General features: G+C 37.4%; 1 protein-coding gene across 3 annotated transcripts in view; it reads left to right on the top strand.

Annotated features, from left to right (window-relative positions):
• Positions 1-21,920, top strand: part of MED13L (mediator complex subunit 13L) — a 322,750-nt gene that overhangs the window by 285,180 nt on the left and 15,650 nt on the right. For 2 of the 3 annotated variants that reach the window (XM_036929473.2, XM_036929475.2), the window contains 9 exons: positions 4,895-5,115; positions 5,419-5,624; positions 8,865-9,802; positions 13,484-13,663; positions 14,285-14,508; positions 16,353-16,545; positions 17,232-17,658; positions 18,201-18,420; positions 19,511-19,699. In XM_036929473.2, the coding sequence (XP_036785368.1) occupies positions 4,895-5,115; positions 5,419-5,624; positions 8,865-9,802; positions 13,484-13,663; positions 14,285-14,508; positions 16,353-16,545; positions 17,232-17,658; positions 18,201-18,420; positions 19,511-19,699 (2,798 nt within the window). The remainder of the gene's footprint in view (positions 1-4,894; positions 5,116-5,418; positions 5,625-8,864; positions 9,803-13,483; positions 13,664-14,284; positions 14,509-16,352; positions 16,546-17,231; positions 17,659-18,200; positions 18,421-19,510; positions 19,700-21,920) is intronic. The other variant, XM_036929474.2, reaches the window with a different exon arrangement.

The raw sequence follows: 21,920 nt of genomic DNA on the forward strand, positions 1-21,920 counted from the left end.
CTTGTATAAGTTGGTATTCCTAATATACCAGGCACCTGAGAAACCTTCTTAATTTGAATTCCTTTTCCTTTTGTTTTCAAATTAAGAATTAGCTTTTAGGTTTAAAATGTAGAAAAACATGTTTTAGCTTTGTTTTTCTGATAGCCCTTTCCTAGTAGAATAAATGCTGCACAGTGATTTTCAGAGTGATATTCCACTGTAAGAGCTTGTGTGAAATGTTTCAATTTTCATAAATTTAATTCACACAAGGATAATTAATATTTGTTTTCTGTGGTCCTTTTTTTCACTTATAGTGAAGTTTGGTGTTTCCATTTGAAATCAACTAGTTTTATTAAGTATGATGACAAGAAGAGAACCTTTTTAAGATTTATTCTTTACCCTAAGAAGCCACATTATTCTACAAGAGAAAAGAAAGTCAGAGGAGTAGCTTATATGGATACTCTGAAGCAGAAACATAATTCCATTGCAAATCATTATTTTAATACCTTCTCATTAACTTCAGTTGATAATGAGAACAAATTGAGGGGAAAAACCACCATATCATAGAGATAAGTCAAAAAGTTTTATGAACCTGTATATGTGTGCTGATATACTCAGATATAGAAGTGTGAAGTATACAGGGATTGGATTTTGACAGCTTTAGTGGATCCATAGTTTTTAAAAATATGCAATGTTTTCTCAAGTATGACATGTATGAAAATGAATAATGGTAGCCAGCCAGTTGCTGTGGGTTTTTTAATTAAACATTTTTCTTTTTTTATTACTCTGCATTGTAGAATTTCACAAACATGCAACTCACAGATTAAAAGAAACAGTATTAAAGTAGATACATATGGAATAGGTCAGGTGAATGAATTTTTTCCTTGTATTGAACTAGTTAATCTTCTGCCCTTCCTGACATTGATAGGTGGTGATATTAAATGTTAAAATGTCTGATAACTCACCCAAGGTTATTCATAATACTCACATCATCCTGTTAATGTCATTGCCCAGTAAAGTATATGGTATGCTCTTCTTTGTCTCATTTTTTTTAAAAAAGAAGCTGCTCAGAATTTTATGATAAAGTACAGGTTTTGAAAATTAATGAATTTGAAATATAGCAAATATATTAGCATCAGGAAAATACAGATATACAAGTATCAAGAGGATCTTTTTAATGTGTACAAAGTAGGTGTGCGTAAATCTGTATATGTGGGCATACATGCAGTATTTCCTCCCAAGACTGACATTGAAAATAGAATGGCAAGAAGTTCTCATTTCTGTGATAGCTTTATTGTACATTGAGGTAGAAAGACATAAACTTTAATGTCTAGAGCAGCACCATCCAATAGAAATATAAGGTGAGTCACAAGTGGGAGCTACATGACTAATTTTTAAATTTTCTAGTAGTTACATTAAAAAGTAAAAAGAACCATGTAAAATTAATTTTAATAATCTTTTATTAATTTAATGTATCCAGAATATCGTCATTTCACATGACAAATCACTGTACACAACAATCACTGTAAAAAATATTGAGACATTTTATGTTCTTTTTTTGGTATTAATTCTAAAGAATTGTGTACATTTTCCACACTCAGTGCATCCCAGTTTCAACAAGCCCCACCCAGTTTGAGTGCTCCATAGCCATGTGTGGCTAGTGCATCCTGTGTTGGATAGCATAGGTCCATAATTATTCATTTGTGTATATAACAGTGAGGAAAGCACCACACAGAAACAAGCAGGTTTTGTTTAGCATCAAGTCTGTGTTAAGGTAGTATGCAGTATTGTGTTATAATAATAAAAACAAGTATTTTCCTTAGGTTTTATTATTAGCCGACTGCTTATGAATTTTCCTCTTTGAAAAGAAAGCTTGTCAATTTGAAGTTTGAGTCTTTGAGGAGGTAAAATGAAAGAGTAGAACTTTTGAGTTGACTTCATCTGTGTATTCTGCAAGAGCACTTAACTATTTGCAAGGGACTGTGCTAGGTGGGGGTAATACTGAGAAGTTAGTGATAGTGCTTGTTTTGGGGGGCTTCAGTCTTGTACATGAATACTTGAAATTACAGGGTTGGAGATGGTTGATGTCCTTAATGAGTCCAGCTGAAGTACAGTGGATTTTGAAGGATAGGCAAGATATAAGTAAGTGAAGCGTTGTTGACAAGGCACCTCAACTCCAGTCCTTCTGGCAACTGTTCCCACCCTCACTTTAGCCACGTTTTAGGAAGAATAACTTAAAGAGGCAAGCCATGGTTTTCTATTTTGGATGACTGGAGTGTTTCTCTGGGATTCTGTCTTACTTTTCTGCCTTACACACTTTAAGTCCAGTTCCCTTTTTTTCATCTTGGAACTTCTTTAGGGTCATTTCTTCCAGAAATTCCTTGTAATGTCCAACAGCATTTCCATCTTTTTCCAGTTAAACCAGAATTGAAAGGGAGGACTAATTATTACTGTCTTCACCACTTACTGGCCATTTAAGTGTACGTGGCAGTGTTCACTTCTGTGCATATATTATGTTACTTAATGTGAAAAATATGTGAGGTATTATTTCCATTTTGCAGATAAGGAATTTGAAGCCAGAATGGTGTTAGAGTCTTCTTTAAGAATATCTGATAACAGGAATGGTGAAAATCACTTTCTAAAGTGAATCTCTGGCAGATGGAATCTCATTTCAGTCATACTTTTTTGTGTGTTTCTTTTATCTTTGATGAAAATTATGAAAGCAGTTAAGGCTTATGAAAACTGAGACATAAAACTGTTAGTATCAAAGACGTTCAGTGGCCCTTAGTGGAAAATGTCTTTATTATGTTTCTTAGAGAAAATTTAAAAAATAATTTTCTTAAATAACTTTTGGGTAAAATTTTGTAGCCAGAATACTTACATGTGAAGGAAAGGCTATGTTTTAAGTTCATTTATCATTTTAACACAAAGAGAATGTATACAATTTCTGTAGTTTCCAAATATCTACTTGCTAATTAAAATCTATATATAATATAATGTGAGTTTGAAGATTTTATGAAGCAGACTCATAGTTTAAAAAAATTATACTTACAAATTGATTTTATTAAAGCTGACTAGTAGCTGCCCTTTGGCTTGGGAAAAGAAATATGGACTAAAGGATAGAGGTTGATGGATGTATTTCAGTGTAACCTAACAGTATTAAAGTCTTCAGCTTTGTTTTAAAGAAACCTTATTGATCTGGTTGCTGCTACATTTGAAGACCAGTTTTTCTGTCTCAGCATTTATCAATTACACAATATCTCCAGTAGTTCACTGGTAGTTTCTGACTTGGCTTGGCTGTATCCCTAGCTCTCTGAATTGTAATGTTCCATGAGAGTATAATACTGTCATAGCAAGAACGTGCCTTGAAGATAAACTTAGGGGTTTTAGATTCTTACTTTTTCTTTTTTTTCTTAGCAGCAGCAGCAGTAGCAGGTACTGTTTAGTCTAATGAAAACTCATACAGAATCTTGTTATAGGAAATAAATAGAGGTAGTGCTTCTCTAACAGAAGTGAAGTTGGGATCTGAAGCCCTATCTGTTGGCTTCTTCCTCTCCTTGTTTTACAGATAGATAAGCACCTGAGGCCGTGAGAGGGTAAATTATGCAAGAGTATATAATTGTTTAACTAGGAAACATGGTAAAGATCAGTCTGGAGGTTCTCCCCTTTTTTCTGTCTCCATCTGATAGAGGCCTTCCCCTCCCCCCATAAACAAAGGGAAGAAAGAAAGCCTGCTGAGAACCACACATCTAAAGCCTTCCCTTTAGATGAAGAACCTGAGGCCTTGGAAGGAGTGTCCAGACCCTGGCAGGGCTGAGCTGAGCACCTCCGCCTCAGCCTCTAGCCCAGGGCAAGCAGAACACGGTGCATTACTCTCTTTTCATTTCTGATTCAGAGCTAGCAGTCATATCTGCTCTGTTCAGTGGTTATCATTTGCCTGTGTAAAGGTTCACGTTGCTAGAAACGGCAATATGATTGGAAATTAGGGCATCAGGTAGGATTCCAAATCACTGATTTAAAATTGTTCCAAATTTGCAAATAAATTTGCTGTACAGGACACCCCCTAGTGGCCGAATTTCACAACCACAACTTGGATTTCATTACATATCCCCTTTATGAATCAGTGCCTTCATGAGCAGCTGCTGCTGCTGACAGTAACTTCAGGTATATTTAAATGATTTCTCTAAAAAGGACTATCACTTATTCTGAGTATTTCTTAAAAGATACTTTTTTCCCCCCAGTTGTTTTTTAATAAATTGTGTTTTGGTTTTAGGGAGGATTGTTAAATCTAACTATGAAATTTTGTTTTAATATCAGTTTGGAAAGAGACAGTTTTGTTTCCCCAGAGAGCAGTGAGTGTAATGGATTTGTCAAACTAGCTAAGTAATCCTAGTACAGATAAACCACCATTCTAGCTCTAAACAATTTTTATTTCCTGTAATATAAATGCCTGATGGATTTTCCATGTGCAATCATAGTACTATGTAACATTTGATATATGATTCTGAAATATTTCATACTTGTAAGTGGGGATAGAACTTAAAATAAAGAGGTTAGTCTATTTAATTACTACCAGCTTCTACTTAGTTTATCTTATACTTTCAGGGAATCAGTTGTTGGAAAAAAAATGTATGTTACATAGATTTTGTTCACTTAATTAATGTAAAGCCAAATCGTAAAGCATCAAGAGGATGGTGATAAAGTTCCAGAGAAGGATAATTTTCTGCTGATGGTCTTCTTAGAGACTTCTGTTATTAATGTCTGTTGTATAAATGGTGTGACCATTCAGTTTGCACTGTTTCTGATGCCAGATGTGGTGCCTGGCTTGGAACTGGGATTTTTTTAGAAGTCTTGCCTGTTAAAAAGAAATGGTTTGGGTTTTTTGTTTTGTTTTGTTTTGTTTGTTTGTTTTTAGCAGTTGCAGACTTGCAGAGGATGTTCCCTACCCCTCCTTCTTTGGAACAGCACCCTGCATTTTCTCCTGTGATGAATTATAAAGATGGAATCAGTTCAGAGACAGTGACAGCATTAGGCATGATGGAGAGCCCTATGGTCAGTATGGTTTCAACACAGCTCACTGAATTCAAAATGGAAGTAGAAGACTGGTTAGGAAGTCCCAAGCCAGAGGAAATAAAGGTATTTACCAACATATTAATTTTCTAAGGCAGGGTGGTTTTTGAGTGGACCCATACACATCTTCTTTAAAATAGTATTTCCATATGCCATATATGCATAAATTTCTAAGAACCTTCTGAATTTGATCATGAGGGACATCACTTGACATATTAATTATATATAGTGCCTTGATTTAAATGTTGGCATTAGTGTTTTTCCAGTGATCAGATAAGAGAAACATTGCAGTACAATTATTTGGTTGCTATCCTGGTATGTCCTCAGTCATTCACTATCATTATTACTGATCCCACTTTGTCGTCATAGGACTTTTCATATGTGCACAAAGTTCCAACATTTCAGCCTTTCATGGGATCCTCCATGTTTGCTCCACTGAAGATGTTGCCGAGCCAATGCCTGCTACCTCTGAAGATACCTGATGCCTGTCTGTTTCGGCCTTCCTGGGCAATCCCTCCTAAAATTGAACAACTGCCCATGCCACCTGCAGCCACTTTCATTAGAGATGGCTACAAGTATGTGCTGGGATTGTGTCAGTTTACTTACCATATTTAATATGATTTTTTATCTTAGCTAAATATTTGTTAAAAATGGTGGTAATAGCATAACATTTGAAAATGTATTGGCCATTCATATTTTTTTATGCACATTATTTTGTGTTGAAAATGTGTGTTATTTTCTGAACTGAATTTCATGTACATGGAGAAAATAACATTATTTGTATAGAGAACCATGGTATTCATGCCTTTTCAGTGTCAGTGTCTGCTAAAGAATCAAGCACTAGCACTAGATTAGAGTTGGTAATATTTTTTGTGTGGTGGTAGTAAGTACTTTGTTTTATATAAATGGATGATTTCAAATTTGTTAAGACACTTTAAAATTATTAACATAGTTAATATGAGGTATTAACATAGATAATTTCTCTGTTAGTGACCCCACATCATATAAGAAAGCAACAACAGAGCGGTGGTGTGGTGGGGGAAGGAAAAGAAGATGTTTAGTATTTATTATGGACTTACTTCCTACTGTCCAAAAAATAGTATTTAGTATTTACATCAACAGTGTAATCACTTTTCCCTATGATTAATCATTTCTTAATAAGAATTTAAATGCTATAAAGTAAAAAGCCACAAACTCAAATCCCTGTCAGGACCAAGTAAGCAGTATGGGGGTGAAATGGACTGAGTGTAGCAAAAGGCTTGGCTCTGCTGATGCTCAGTATCATTGTGAGAGACCATAGCAGGAAGCAGGGTCTGTGGAAAGGGACATTCGCTGTTGTAGTGGGCTGTTCGGGTGGGAGACTGGACATCTGGATTTTTTAAATGTCTTACTGAACCAGTAAGACAAATTTGTGGACCGGATGCAGTCTGTGTGCTGCTTATTTGTGACCTCATATAAAACCATCTTGATGAAATCAGCCTTAATGTCATAAACAGGCTTTATGAATGTAGTTTTGTATCAGAGTAAAGAACTTATATTCTTGTGAATGTAAAGTCAGCATCAGAATAAAGAACTGTGACAGAGAAGTATTAAAAACCTCGACTTGGGAAGGTGCAGCTACAGGACTCCCAATTCCTGTCTTTTTTGTTTATTCTATATATGGTCTTAAATGACCATTTTCCCCAAGTCTTCCTTTATTTAAAATAGGATAATCCTGCCCTATTGCCACACAAGATTTTTGAAAGGCTCCAACCACTAATGGTTGTGGAAGTACTGTGGAAATAACAACTCACCAGCAATATGAAAGTGTGTGCTCAAAAGCAGTCTGTGGGAGGAGCGCCTGGCTTGTTTGCTGCTGCTCTGCTCCGCTTGCGCTCTGGCTTATTTAATCAGAGATGGGTACAGCCCACCTGGAGCCACTAGCACACAAAGGGTGGTTATAGTCTGTTCGCCAACCATGTGGCAGCTTCAGGAGCCCAGTGGTCAGTTTAATGTTGTACACACACAGACTTTGCTCTATGATAGTTTAAGTAATAATAGTTTAATAAATAATTTAGATCATTTTTCAGATTTATTAAATCTATCATTTGCCATCGCAATGATTCTTGATATTCGAATCTGGCACTGTTAGTAGAACTTTCCATGAAGAAGGAAATGTTTTTGTATCTGCACCTTCTAATGTGACATCTACTGCCCTCATGTTGTAGCCGTGGCTGCATGTCGAAATGTGGCTTGTTGAGACCAAGACTGAATTTTTAGTTTTATTCAATAAGTTAATTTAATTTTAGCACATGAGGCTAGTGGCTACCTTATTGAACAGCACAGTTCTATTGAATGGGACATAGCAGGTTACCATTCAAGATAAACCATTCTTACTACTGAGGGAGGAATTTAATTATTTAGATTTTCAATTAGTAGTAATAGTTCCTTTTCTGATCTGAACTGCATAATAATTTTAGGGTTTTGTTGAACAGTAAAATTTGAAAGGAGTCCAATTAGAATAAAGATCATTATTACACACTATTTTGGTCTCTGAGATCGTAATGATTGCTAATCAAGGTCTCTGGGTCATTTTTTATCTGTACTCAAAGATACCACTGTATTTCTGATACAAAATTTCTTCACAGTGACTTGTTTAGATTTTCAGGCTGATAGTTTAGGCTTAGCTAATTACAAATCACAAGAAAAGTATTTGAAGAGCCATTACTTTATGACAGTCCTGGTTCAAACTGTAAGTGATCGAATATGTAGTTTATTGGAGGAACATGAGTTTAAGCACAGCACTAGATTTCAAAAGAATATTAAGCATTAGATAAATTCTGTATTCTTTTGATACCTTATAGTTGGAAAGAATGGTCTCATATGCTGTTTTACATGTACATCTAAGAATATATATCAAGAAAATTTTTTATGCAATAAAACAAATTGCAGGCACTTGTTTTCTATGTGGCTATTCTAAAAAGGAGTTACAGTTTATGAGAAAATAGAAAACAGTTTGATCAGTCTCTGGGGATTAAAAATCATTGTGCTATAGGTAATGCACAGCATATTGAAAAATAAAAAATTAACTAGAATTGCCTTCCACTCACAGAAATCTGTTACAAGTTTGCAAACTGTGATACAATATGTGTACTTCTGTGTAACCATCTAATTAATACTGATGCCTCTGCCTAGTCCCCTGTAATGTCTGTATTAATTGTATAGTACTGGTCAATGGGTGTCCTGAAGTTGAATTCCCTCCCAGTCACTCTTTATTATAAAATGCCAGCACAGATAGGACTGCATTTTGAAATTAGAAAAATGTTAAATATTCTTGTGTATTTGATTATAATTGCTTTAGAAGTGTGTGTAGATTATAGCCTCAGAGAAAAAGGGCACTGGCAGACTTTCATTTTCAAAAAAATGACCAAAATGTAACTGCAAAGTAGATGGAAATTCCATCCTGTGGTCTTCTAGCCAATTTAGCACTTGAACTCATGGTGAAGTTCCATTTAGTAGTTAGTTTTTCAAAATTATATTGACTAAACTTAGTGTCATGTTTTCTTGTAAAAATAGTGAACATTCCCTTAAAAGATTAAGATGAGATTGCTTAAATGTAGGGTAAGTAGAAGGAAAGTGCTATATTAAATTATTCTCCACACCTTGCCTCTTGCTTGTCCATACACTGCACTGACTCTTTGAATTCTTTTTTTTTTTAAGGGAAAATGGAATATATCAAGTAATAGCATACCTAAATGATAAGAAATGCATAAGCCAGTGCTCCAGTATCTGTGACAAGCCTCCTGTTCTCACTTGATGCTGTCTCTCTGTTGCAGTAATGTGCCTAGTGTTGGGAGCCTAGCAGATCCAGACTATCTGAACACACCGCAGATGAACACACCAGTGACACTGAACAGTGCTGCTCCAGCCAGCAACAGTGGAGCAGGAGTTTTGCCATCTCCAGCAACCCCTCGTTTCTCTGTCCCCACACCACGAACCCCCAGGACCCCAAGAACTCCCAGAGGTGGGGGCACTGCCAGTGGTCAGGGGTCTGTTAAATATGACAGCACTGATCAGGGCTCACCAGCCTCTACTCCCTCTACCACGCGGCCCCTTAACTCAGTAGAGCCTGCCACCATGCAGCCAATTCTTGAAGCCCACAGTCTCTATGTCACTCTGATTCTCTCTGATTCTGTGATGAATATCTTCAAAGACAGAAACTTTGACAGCTGCTGCATCTGTGCCTGCAACATGAACATCAAAGGGGCGGATGTTGGGCTTTATATCCCTGACTCTTCCAATGAGGACCAGTACCGCTGTACCTGTGGGTTTAGTGCGATTATGAATCGCAAACTTGGCTACAATTCAGGACTCTTCCTGGAAGATGAGTTGGATATTTTTGGGAAGAATTCTGATATTGGTCAGGCTGCAGAGAGGCGCTTAATGATGTGTCAGACCACCTTCCTTCCTCAGATGGAGGGAGCCAGAAAATTCCAGGAGCCACCTATAAGCCTTCTCCTCCTCCTCCAGAATCAACATACACAACCTTTTGCTTCGCTCAGTTTCCTGGACTACATTTCCTCTAACAGTCGCCAAGCTCTTCCCTGTGTAAGCTGGAGTTATGACCGGGTGCAAGCAGATAATAATGATTACTGGACGGAATGCTTTAATGCCCTGGAGCAAGGCCGGCAGTACGTGGATAATCCCACAGGTGGAAAAGTGGACGAAGCCCTGGTGAGAAGTGCTACTGTGCACTCTTGGCCTCATAGCAACGGTAGGCTTACCAGAACATAGACTTACTTTGAAAATTACCTTGGTGTGATGATGACTTACCAACTTCCTTTACTTTGTTATATGAAAAAATTTTAATTTCATTTCTTAAAAAAAAAAAACTGAAGTGAATGCTATGTTGATGTCCTCTTAAATTTAAGGATTGGGAAAATATTTTATATTGAAATGCCTTTGAAGAAAGGTAATTATTTTGTGAAAATTACCTCTTACATTAATTCATATGGGCAACTCATATTGAAAATCTTGAGTGCTGAGTATCAGAATCATCAAGAGTATACAAACTGATCATTTGCACATGTCCGCATCCACCAATTCTAGGATGGGTATCCATGACACTTATTCCTTGAAGTTTTCTACCCATTGACAGAGTATTTTCTCCCTTTTCTGCTTTCTTATATTTTTGAATCTCATATAACAGTGACCACATTATAGTTTGTGTTGTGGTTATTGGGACATGTCCCTCGTTCATCTGTTATTAAGAGCTCCAGCTGACAAGCACATGTGGAGTTAAGCTTGAGGAGTGTGAAGCAACTTGCCATTCTCCTCCTTTCTTGACTCACTGTCAATACTGTGACACATGTTCAGGGATAAAATGGTGACTAAAAAAGACAAGGTAGACGCCCTCAGGGACTTTCTAATCTATTCTGGAAAATTTACATTAATCAATTAATTACACAAATAAGCATATTATTACAAACTGTTGTAAGTGATGAAAGCATGGGGTAGGAGGGCCAACCGAGGCTGGAGGTCAGGGAAGACTAAGACTTCCTTGAAGAAGTAGTAACATTTGAAATCTTGACAGTGTGTCAGATTAATTAGGTAAAGAGGGTAAGCAGCAAGGATTTGTGTTCTAGGCAGAAGAAGTGGCAAGTGTGAAGGCCCAGACTTACACAGGGCTTGGGACATCCAAAGAACTGAAAGAACCTTAGCGGCCAGCCAAGGTGGATTACCAAGAGCCTTTTGAGACATGGTGGAGATTGGGTCTTCATCCAAAGAGCCCTAACATGTCATGGAGGACTTTTATGAAAAGGCACTGACATCAGAGTTGTGTAAAGAAGAAAAAAAGTGTACTCTGACCGTAATGGGCTGTGAATTAGAAAATGGCAGGAATGGATTTGGAGAGGCTAGGAGGTCATTACAGTAGCTCGAAACGAGCTTGGCAAAGAAGGTGGAAAAGAAGTGGGGGCGTTCAGGAGATGTTGAGGAAGACTGCAGAACTTGATAACAGGTTGAATTAGGGGAATTGAAGAGAGCAAGGTGTTAAAGAAGACAGCCAGTCTTGTGACTTGTGTACCCGGACAGACATTCGTGTTATTCAAAGACAGGTGTAGTGGAGGAAGGCCTGTTCTGGGGAGAAAATTCATAATTGAGTTTTGGGAGTTTTAAAGATCCTTTTTGAGATGTCATGCAGACACTAGGGACTTATGGGCCTGGAGTTAGGGGAAAGGAATAGTTCACATGTAGATACGATGCAGGGCATGGAAAAGGAAGGAGGAGGGACATGTAAAATGAGAAGAGGGCCTAGGACAGAGCTTCAGTGGATTCTGCTATGTCATCAAGTTTTAAGAGAGAGAGCATGGTTAACAAGCATTCAAATGTAGCTGAGCTTGTAAGATAAGGATTAACCATGCCTATTGACCACAATGAGAGCTCTTTCTGTAGAGTGGTGGAACAGGCCAAGCTGGAGGGGTTACATGGCTGAAATGTGCACCTTGCTTCTGAACAGCTCTCAGTCCTGTAGGGGAAAAGGTTATATCAGCTTCTTAAGTATAGTCTGAAATTTGGAGTAATAAAAGTATGTCCAGAGGAAAGACATCAGTGGAATAGGGAAGGACACTTATTTTCTGAGTAGGCGGGCAAGGAGACTTTGTAGGCGGAGACTCCTAAGGAAGTGTTCAAGGGCTATACTCATTTTTGTAACTGCTTAGGTTTAAGCACAGTGCTTTGTACTTAGCAGACCTTGATTAATATCTGCTGGGTGAATTTTTTGCATTGAAGAAAATGCAGTCTTTCGCCTAAAGAAATGTGAGTGGTGATCTTCGTTGGTTCCTTTAATAGTGGCCTTCAGACAGTCTGTGTGGATGGGTCAGTAGTGTCATCTTTAGATATGAAGAACAGCATATTTTATTGCAAGGGAGGTGTGAGTTCTAAATTCAGATGCTTAAGTAATGGGCAGATAATGTAAAGGAATGACCTGAGAGGCCAGATATGTAAAAATCAGTGTCCTCAATTACATCCTTTCACAGCACACATGCTTTTTTATATGCACAGGAATAAAGTTACAACGAATTCTGTCTGCTTTTGTTTTTCTCCATCTTGTGGTTCTCTTAGTCTGTCATTTTCCTGCTCTGGGGATGTACACGTACTTTTGGGTACAAGAAGTACTTTACTTTTTTTCTTTATTCTATGAAAACAAGAAGTACAGACTTGAAGATAAGAGCAGTCACCACTGCTTCAATCTCAGGCAAGCAGCAGAGAGGGGGCCATGGCGAACTGTCTGAAGGAGACAGCTGTTCCTTGGCTCCCACAGCTGGTGGTTTTGCAAGAATATGGGTTTTAGCCCCAGGGTTGCCAGGTCTCCCAGTTTTTCAAGAGACACTGGAAATCCAGATTCATAGTATATGAAATTTCCTGGAGAGATGTGTTATAAAACTAGAAAAAAAAGAAACTCCATGCACCACCAATTTGCAACCTGTGTTTGGTTTAGGGACACATCTCAAAATGTTAAAAAAAACAAACTCTAAGCAGCCCTGTGCTTCAGATTTGAGTGGTAGATGAATCTTTGATTTCTGTCTGTGCCATTCTCCTAATCAGCTGAAAAAGTAAGAAAGGGTAGGGAAAGGTCTTCAGGAACCCAGCTGCATAGGTTCATAGAGGACCACCTTGACCTTAATGAGCTCTTCCTTCAGATCTTTTCGAGAATATGCTGAGCATTATGGACTTTCTCTGGTAGAAAATACACATATGCGCGTATTTTGCATGCACAGTTTTGCTTAGAGTTTCAGAAGTATTTCAGATTCTAGGTTAAGAATCCCTCCTGTTAACAGGAAGAGTGTCTGTTCTGAACCCATGAATCCCCTGCCCTCCTCTGTGTACAGGTGACTCTCAGGCCTGTTGTTGATTCTACCATGGTTTCATGTGCCTCTGCCTGTGTGGAAAGTTGTCTTTCTCTGGATGCATTTTGTATTTTGTGAAAATATTTTACATTAAGAGTATTTTAAAAAGTTTAAAAAGCTTCCATTTAAGTTCCTTTTTCCAACTTATCATATAATCAGAACATTGATATTTATAAAAGTAATACAATAAAGAAACTTTTTCAGTTCTTTTCTTATGAACAACCTTAGCAACAGATTTGTATGATTTAAAAAGTCAGACCTATATCCATCTTTCCACTTTTAAGCAATTCTACATTAACCACTTTTATATAGAGTAACCTATTTTCCCTTTTATTGTTTCTAATAATTAATTATTTTCTCTACTTGAAAAGAAGAAATACATCTTTCCTCTTGACTCCAAGTCAAGTCAGATATTATTAGAATTTACTAAAAACGGAAACTACCAGCAATAATAATGTCTTTGGACTATAACTGAGGTCCAAACTAATAGCAATAAAGAGGAGTGCAAATCTCCCTCTGTGATTCCTGTTCCTTTTTTTCTTTTCCAGTTCTAGACATCAGCATGCTCTCCTCCCAAGATGTAGTCCGTATGCTGCTGTCCCTGCAGCCCTTTCTCCAAGATGCCATCCAGAAGAAGCGCACGGGCAGGACCTGGGAGAATATCCAGCATGTGCAGGGGCCACTCACCTGGCAGCAGTTCCACAAAATGGCTGGACGTGGAACCTACGGTAGAGTCTTTGCCCTGTTTAAATTCCTTCAGGTATTTTTGTTCCCTGAAAAAGTAGCTTAACCTATTGTCAAGTCCTTGCTTCACTGACAAAGTAGAATCTTTTTTTTCATGTCTATTAAATTTTATAATCTCTTTGTTTTCCTAAATTCAGTTTTGGAGTTAGGTTTTCTAAATATCCTTGGCATAATCCAGGTCAATGAGGAAAGTAATCCTTAAATAGAGTATTTATTAGATTCTCCTCATCGTCCCAGTCCTCATTGAGTTTTCATCTGGATGAACTTCTGAACTAGTTCTGCCAAATTGTTCACAGTCAGCATCATGGTGCTCACTTTAGAGGCAATGACCCAGTGCTGCTTGGAGGACCGACTTTAACTTGTTCTAGCCTGCCCTCTGATCTTTCTAAACCTTTATTAAACATGTTCTGACTCACTTAATTAAGGTCCTTCATCAGGGGCCATTTAATTAGAAGATTTGAAGAATACTTATAAGAGTTCTGTATAAACCTACAATGACATTTCCGATGCTAGAATGAAGCCTAATGTGCCAGTAACTTCTAAATTGTCCAGGTTGTGGGAAAAAGACTTTCAAGCACCTTCCTGAACTGCAGTGTTGTTTTTAGGTTCAGAAGAATCTCCTGAGCCGCTGCCCGTCCCCACTCTGCTAGTGGGCTATGACAAGGACTTCCTCACCATCTCGCCATTCTCCCTGCCATTTTGGGAGAGGCTGCTGTTGGACCCATATGGGGGCCACCGTGATGTTGCCTATATTGTGGTGTGTCCAGAAAATGAGGCCTTGCTCCAAGGAGCCAAAACTTTCTTCAGGGACTTGAGCGCAGTATATGAGGTGAGAAAGAATTGAAAGATATGGAAAGTCCTCATTATGACATGAGTCCCAGATTGTTTCTCATTATGACTAAGTTTTAAAGAACAGATATCTTCAAAGTAGATCTCAGAAAATTTGCAAAGAATTGGAGGATGAAGAAAACAATTATCTGGCGTAAATTGCTTTCCCATCTTGGCTTTATATTTTATTAGATTTAGAAGACTTTCATTTTTCCACCCATTCTAAAATCCCATCAGCTGTTTTTTTTCCCATTTTTGTGCTTGAGTATAAAAGTATCACTTACCAGGGGAAAGTGGCTGTTCAGAAGATGAGCTTTATGAAAAAAAGGCATATCTACTATTTTTTGGGGGGAGTGGGAAGGTTCCTCAAAATAGTATAAAAATGTATCAAAAGGTTTAACTTGAAAATTTCTAAATCCAAAGATGAGTTTAATGAGTCATATCACTCTATTTTTTTATCACATTATTCTTTCTTGTTAGCACTAAAATTTTGATACAGATTAATAATGTAATAAACCATAATAATGTAAAAGCCAGGTAGATAATTATATATATTTGATACATAAATTCTTGTTACTTTTGAAAAATTAGAATCATGTGTCTTTGAAGAGTGAGTGCCACATTTCCTCTGCCAAAATACATCTTCTTGGTACAAATTCTTTGTGCCTTATGTTTCAAATATTTTTATAGTTACAAGATGAAATGAATCAGGATTTATAGTATTTAGAACTGTGATAGGCATATTATAAGCATTACAAAAATATTTGTTAAATTAGATGCCAAGTTGAATTTCAAAAATATTCCATAATAGAATATTCACTATCTTTACATATATGAGTTCACTTGAAATAGTAAACTAAACATGTTGCTACAAAGAAGTAAGGAGATAACTAATGTATGAGGTAATGGCATTAGTTAAGTCACTGAAGGAAACCTCTAGATACAGTAATTTCTAAACAGTGCCTGGTCCATTGATGCATAAAAATATTAAATCACAACCCAAAACAGAAAACTTGTCTAAGCAGTTTTAAAGTCCTGCCATTCTCTTGAATGAAGCCTTCAACCTAAGTTGCAAAACATAAAGGGATTGCCAGATCTTCTTAGATCTTAATGACTTTACTAGGGTTGCTCATTTGACAGTAATGCATACATACCTGCTTCAGACGAGTGTACACAGAGAATTTTGTAGGGACTTGGTAAGCCTTCAGTTCATCAACTCTAATAAGGGATAGTAATGTGGGCTCTCCTGCTAGTGAACAAGTAGTTAAGTAGCTTACTTTTTGCAGCTACATTTTATTAATTCTCTGCTTTAAGTACCCCTTTAGTGTTACTGGAAATTAATAACAGAATCTTATTGTGCTAAACTATTTACTTCTAAAAAGTTACCAGCATATCCATGGGCTTCAAGGGCATCTGCCATTGGTGATCTCCAAATGTCTGTAACAATGTAACAGATGGCCAATAAAATTTTAATGTGATCTTATGGGAAACCATTATGAGTATGGATTACTTCGGAGGTTTTAGGGGACATAGGTCCAGTCAGCCTTAATAGACAGGCATCCGGTTAGTTCTTTATTTGACCATTAGTGTCAGGTAGTGCTCAGCAGTCACCCCTTGTGCGGGAGGAGCTGACTGGGATGAAGAACAGTCCTTTTCTTTAGAGGGCCCAGTCTCCAGGTTTGTGGGAGAGCAGTTTCAGGGCACATCATTGCTCGTAGGGCCGGTTTGGTTGCACATGGTAACGCTGAGGGAAAAGAAAATGCTTTCGTGTGTGGAAGGAATCCCGCACACCAACTTGCCGGTGAGTGGGTCCTGCTGTGGTAACGGTCTTGCCTGTGGTGTCAGATGTGTAGGCTTGGGCAGCACAAGCCTATCTGCAGAGTGCTCCGTGACGGGATCATGCGCGTCGGGAAGACCGCGGCACAGAAGCTCACTGAGGAGCTTGTGAGCGAGTGGTTCAACCAGCCGTGGAGCAGTGAGGAGAATGACAATCATTCCAGACTCAAACTTTATGCGCAAGTTTGCCGCCATCACCTAGGTAAGTGGGAATTTATTTTGGAGCGTAGGTATGTTTGAGGAGGAACATAGCAGTCTGTTTTCCCCCCACAACCCATGGGATGAAGCAAGATGCTGCTTTGTCTCAGGAAATGTTAGCATCCCTTTACAGTATTTATCTAGGTCTAGTTTTTGCATTCTAGGTCATTAAATGCATATTTTTATGTGGACATCTATTCTTTAAAAGCTATTTAAAGTTGCCTAAAGTCATATCTAATTATTCCTCATTTTGGAATTTTAGCAGCATGATTTGGTATTAATTGCTTAATTGTACTGTAGATTCCCAAGAGAATCTTAGAAGCTTATAAAGCTGGTCACACATAGGAGAATCATATACTCTGATGGCTGTAGATTATATGGCCTCTCACTAAGTGAAGGCATATGGAATTGGTCTGAAAGGAAAATGTTACAAATGATTAATTTTCTCCCTTCTTTTTTTCCAAATAAACCTCTTCTCCAGAGTTTATAATTAATTAACTCCATGTTCATTTCCATATTTTCAGAAGGTAGAAGCATATATTCAAGTGTGAAGCTAGCATTTTAAGTGGTGTAATCAGAGTATTGTAGCTCAAAAGCATAATTTAAAAAAAGAAATGATTTTTAAAAATTTCGGATTCAGTCTGACTGGAGAACATCACTGAGGTTACCTCTCTGCATGTACTCTTTCAGCACCTTACTTAGCCACTCTGCAGCTCGATAATAGCCTGTTGATACCACCTAAATACCAGAGCCCACCAGCAGCAGCGCAAGGACAGGCTACACCTGGGAATGCTGGGCCTTTAGCGTCAAATTCAGGATCGGCAGCTCCCTCAGCTGGCAATGCATTTAATCCCACCTCTAACGGCAGTGCTTCGAACCCTGCAGCGAGTAGTTCTGCACCTGGTTCCTCTGTGCCACCAGTCTCATCGTCTGCCTCTGCTCCCGTTATGAACCAGATAAGCACTGCCTCTTCTTCAGGATTCAGTGGTAGTGTTGGAGGCCAGAACCCCAGCACTGGGGCCAGTTCTGCAGATAGAACCCAAGGGAACATAGGCTGTGGTGGAGACACTGAGCCTGGGCAGAGCTCCTCCCAGCCCTTACAGGATGGACAGGAAAGGTACGCTACTTGCTGGTTGGGGGAAAATGGTGTCATCTTGGACCCCTTATCTACTTTTCTGCACCCTTCTCTCTGCCTCTACCTCGTCAGTCTATAAATCCAATAAAGAGCTCCGTTTCTCTTCCCCAAAGAAAGTAACAGCTGTCAATCTATAGCTTCATTAAGAAATTTGAGACTTCTTATATAAACTTAACATTGTTATGTTTAATAATAAGCTATTACTATTATATGAATATAATATATGGATGATAGTAATAGTAAGCTATTAATATTAAGATAATAGTACTATAAAACATCTTTGTAGCATGTAGCCACAGGAAAAAAAAAGGGAATTGGAAAAGAGATCTCCCATTTTAGAGGAGTATATTGTCATTTTCCATCTATTTTGATGCTAACTGGCTTGGTTTGCCTTTGCCTTGGTAATACAATACATATTAGTGTTAAATTTAATCTGTAATTATTGTCCAGATGTGCTCTAGAATTGATGTATTTTGTGTAATCTGTATTTACTTTGTGCATCTCGTAAATGATTATTTCTACAGTGTTACGGAAAGGGAGAGAATAGGAATTCCCACAGAGCCAGACTCTGCAGACAGCCAAGCCTATCCTCCAGCTGTTGTCATTTACATGGTGGACCCCTTCACTTACACTGCGGAGGAAGATTCCACTTCTGGAAACTTCTGGCTGTTGAGTTTGATGCGCTGCTACACAGAGATGCTGGATAATTTACCTGAGCATATGAGAAATTCTTTCATTCTCCAGGTAATTATTTGCAAGTTTGTTTTTACTTTCATTGTTATGTTTATAAAAATAAATACAAGTTTGTAATTAAAAAATATATAAAAGGTATTAATAATTCTCCCTCAGCCTTCATTACCATTTGGGCATATTTCTAGTGCCTTTTTTTGTATTGCTTACATAGTCGAGATCAGACATTTAATATAATTTTTAGTCTTTTTGTACTTAACATTATTTATGAATACTTTTCCATGTTATTTAAAATTTTCACAAGCAACATTTTTAATGACTGCATATTTTCCATATTTAACCATTCCTATGTAGATGTTTGTTTCTATTATTTACTATTATAAATAAAGCCATAACAGACATCTTCGTATATAATCTCTTTTTCATATTCAGGTCGTTTCTTAAAGTAGCTGTAGATGTAGATACTGATAAATAATACAAATTCCTTTCCACAAATATTTTACTTGCTTACATTTCTTTCAGCAGTGAATTAGCATGCCCATTTTCCCTGAACCCTTGTCAGCTTTATAGTGTAATGGTTTCTAAAAATTTTATAGTTTAATAGGTAAAAATGATGTCTTGGGTGTTTGGATTTTATTTTATTGTCACTTTAACTAAACACATCTTATAGCATTAAAAGATCAAAATTAAAGTTACCAGAATAGATTGTTGATAGCTTTTCATTGTTTTGAAGTTTATGTCTCAAATGATTAGATGATAATTCCAAAGATACCATACACTGTGTGTATACATGATAAAAATGAGAAATGTATTAAAAAGCACATTTTAAATTTCAGGGCATGGCAACAATGAATAGAGAATTTACCCCCCAAATTTGGGAACAGGATAATTTCTTTCTAAGTGATAGTGTAACTTGACCAACAAAATAACAGCTCTTCTTAAGTTGCTGGTGTGCATTGAGAACATAGGATCTTATGTCACTGCAAGGAATTAAGATTGGTTAAATTATGTTTGGCACTTAGACATCTTAAAATAAATTTTGCCTCCCCCCATTCACATAAGGAATTCATGCCACTTAGCTTTCCAGCTTTCTTGTCAGCCTATTAGATCTGAGTCTCTGGTCCTGCTGTATTTGTGCCTGTAGATTGTGCCTTGCCAGTACATGCTGCAGACAATGAAGGATGAGCAAGTTCTCTACATTCAGTACTTGAAGTCCATGGCATTCTCAGTGTACTGCCAGTGCAGGCGACCTCTGCCTACACAGATCCACATTAAATCCCTCACAGGATTTGGGCCTGCCGCCAGCATTGAGATGACCCTCAAGAACCCAGAGGTAGGTAGTAGCAGGGCAGAAGTGTGCAAAAAGAGTACTTTTGTGCTGAAGATGCAAGCCAGGAGGGGTGGCTGCTTGGCTGGTCTTCTACCTTTATGTGAGAATGGCATAAGTTTTCTTAGTCCTTAAGTTAAAATAGAGGAGATACTTCTGTGAACTTGGAAATTTTTTTGAGAAATGAGTCAAGCAAACTTTTGCTATTTGTTGATGTAGGACCTAGGCAACAATACACTTAGCACTTTTACTTATTAGTGTTCCACTTTCCTATATTTATCTTTATTTTATGATGCTAATCTATGTGTTAAATTGCTAACTCTCTACCTTCCCCAGCTCTTTTCTTTCCTGGTACAGTAGTTATGTATGTGTTTCTGCTGCAAGGGTCCCTCATTTTCAGGTGCCCATTCATACAGGGAGTTGATTTCCCATCCCTAGGCTTAGTGCTTCCGTACATGAATGAATGCTTTTTCTCTCCATCTTCTTAGGTCTACTTCCACAGATATGTACCTCAAGGGGAATTGTAAAAGCCAAACATGTTTTAAATAATAGTTCTGCCCTTCTTCTGTTTTACTAATCATCTTATCCTTAAGATGTACAGGGCAATGTTTAGAATTTTCAAAGCCTTCAAAAATCACTTCTCACAAGTATATTGCATGAAAGATCACCCACTAATAAAAGCCAAGAAACACCTCTTCACAATAAGAGAACTAAAAAACACCAAAAACTGCTCATTTAGTCGGCAGTCTAAGTTTTCCTGAAAAACTTGATGAAATGCTTGTCCCTTTTGTATCTAGAAGCTCAGAAGTGAAAAAAAAAAATGCTGCACCCAGTTCTCACTGCATTTGTTGTGACCTGGTTCAGGTCGGCTTGGCCCCAAGAGAGGACACTGCTTAGGTGATGACCTACATTCACTCTGGGATTATGTAAAAGTTTTAATCTTTGGCGGTTTTCAGATAGTTTGTTCTTGAGTTTTGAATTTTTCACTTGAGCAGTTCATCTGTTCTTGCTGTTAGCTTTTCCAGAATTAAAAACTAAATTTGTGTTTCCTATTTTTCTCCAAAAATATGAGTTATTGCCTTTCTTTATAAACTAAGAATCTTTTAGTTCTGTACCTCTTGTGTATTCTGCAGTTCAAATGCAATCATTCCTTACGCTTTGGTAAGAAACAATCACAATTTCAAATGATAACTAGTAGTATTCTGCATTTTCATAGAGGATAGATAATAAAGGCTGACTACCTGTACTAAGATATCCCAAGGCATTATGAAACATCTTTAAAGATGTAACATAGTGGTAGAACACATCAGGAGTTCATGAGCTAAAGTGAGGCTTACATTAAAATCAGTGGCAAAAATATGCCTTTTTTCTTTTGCTTTGGAAGAGGAAGAAATAAATAAATTTTTTAACTTTGTTAAAAACAAAAGAACCAAATGTTACAAACATTTACTGAGGTTTCTAAGTTTTTACTTGCATTAAGGGAATGGCTGATTGCTAAATGCTGCCTCTTCTTCAGTCTCCAGCTAGAATATTCCACTTTCATTCAGGAAGTACAGCAGAGTGTCTGCTGTGTGCCAGGCACTGTTTTAGGTGCTGACAATGCAGGGTGAACAAAACAGCCAGGCCCCTGCTTCCTGGAATTTTGATTCTCTATGGTGGCATAATGTCATACAAGCACATTTTCACAGAAGAAAGTATTTCAGTATTTATCATACAACTTTTAGAAGAAATCCTATTACTAGTGTCACTTTTGTTTTTCATAGAATATCTAGCATCTTAAAAACACAGCTTAGGAATAATGTTTTACCTAGTAATTTATCACAGACTATCACATTGAAAATATATGACATTTAATCTTTTGTTTTACATAAAACTTTTCAGGCAACCTCACCTGGACTGTTTCTCTCTTTTTTAAGCTCTATTGAAATATAATTCATATATCATATAATTCACCTTTTTAAAAATTGTATTGTTGAGTGGTTTTTAGTTTATTCACAAACGTTTATAACTATCACTGCTGTCTAATCTTAGAATATTCCATCAACCCCGAAAGAAACTCCACATCTGTTAGCAGTCACTCTTCATTTTCCCTCCTTGCAAACTCCTGGCAACCACTAATCTCTTTCTGTCTCTATGGAGTTTCCTGTTCTGGACATTATATATAAACGGAACCATGCAATATGTAATCTTTTATGTCTGGCCTTTCATTTAGCTTAATATTTTTGAC

The sequence above is a fragment of the Manis pentadactyla genome, chromosome 14, assembly GCF_030020395.1.
Source record: "Manis pentadactyla isolate mManPen7 chromosome 14, mManPen7.hap1, whole genome shotgun sequence".
NCBI classification, from domain to species: Eukaryota; Metazoa; Chordata; class Mammalia; order Pholidota; family Manidae; genus Manis; species Manis pentadactyla.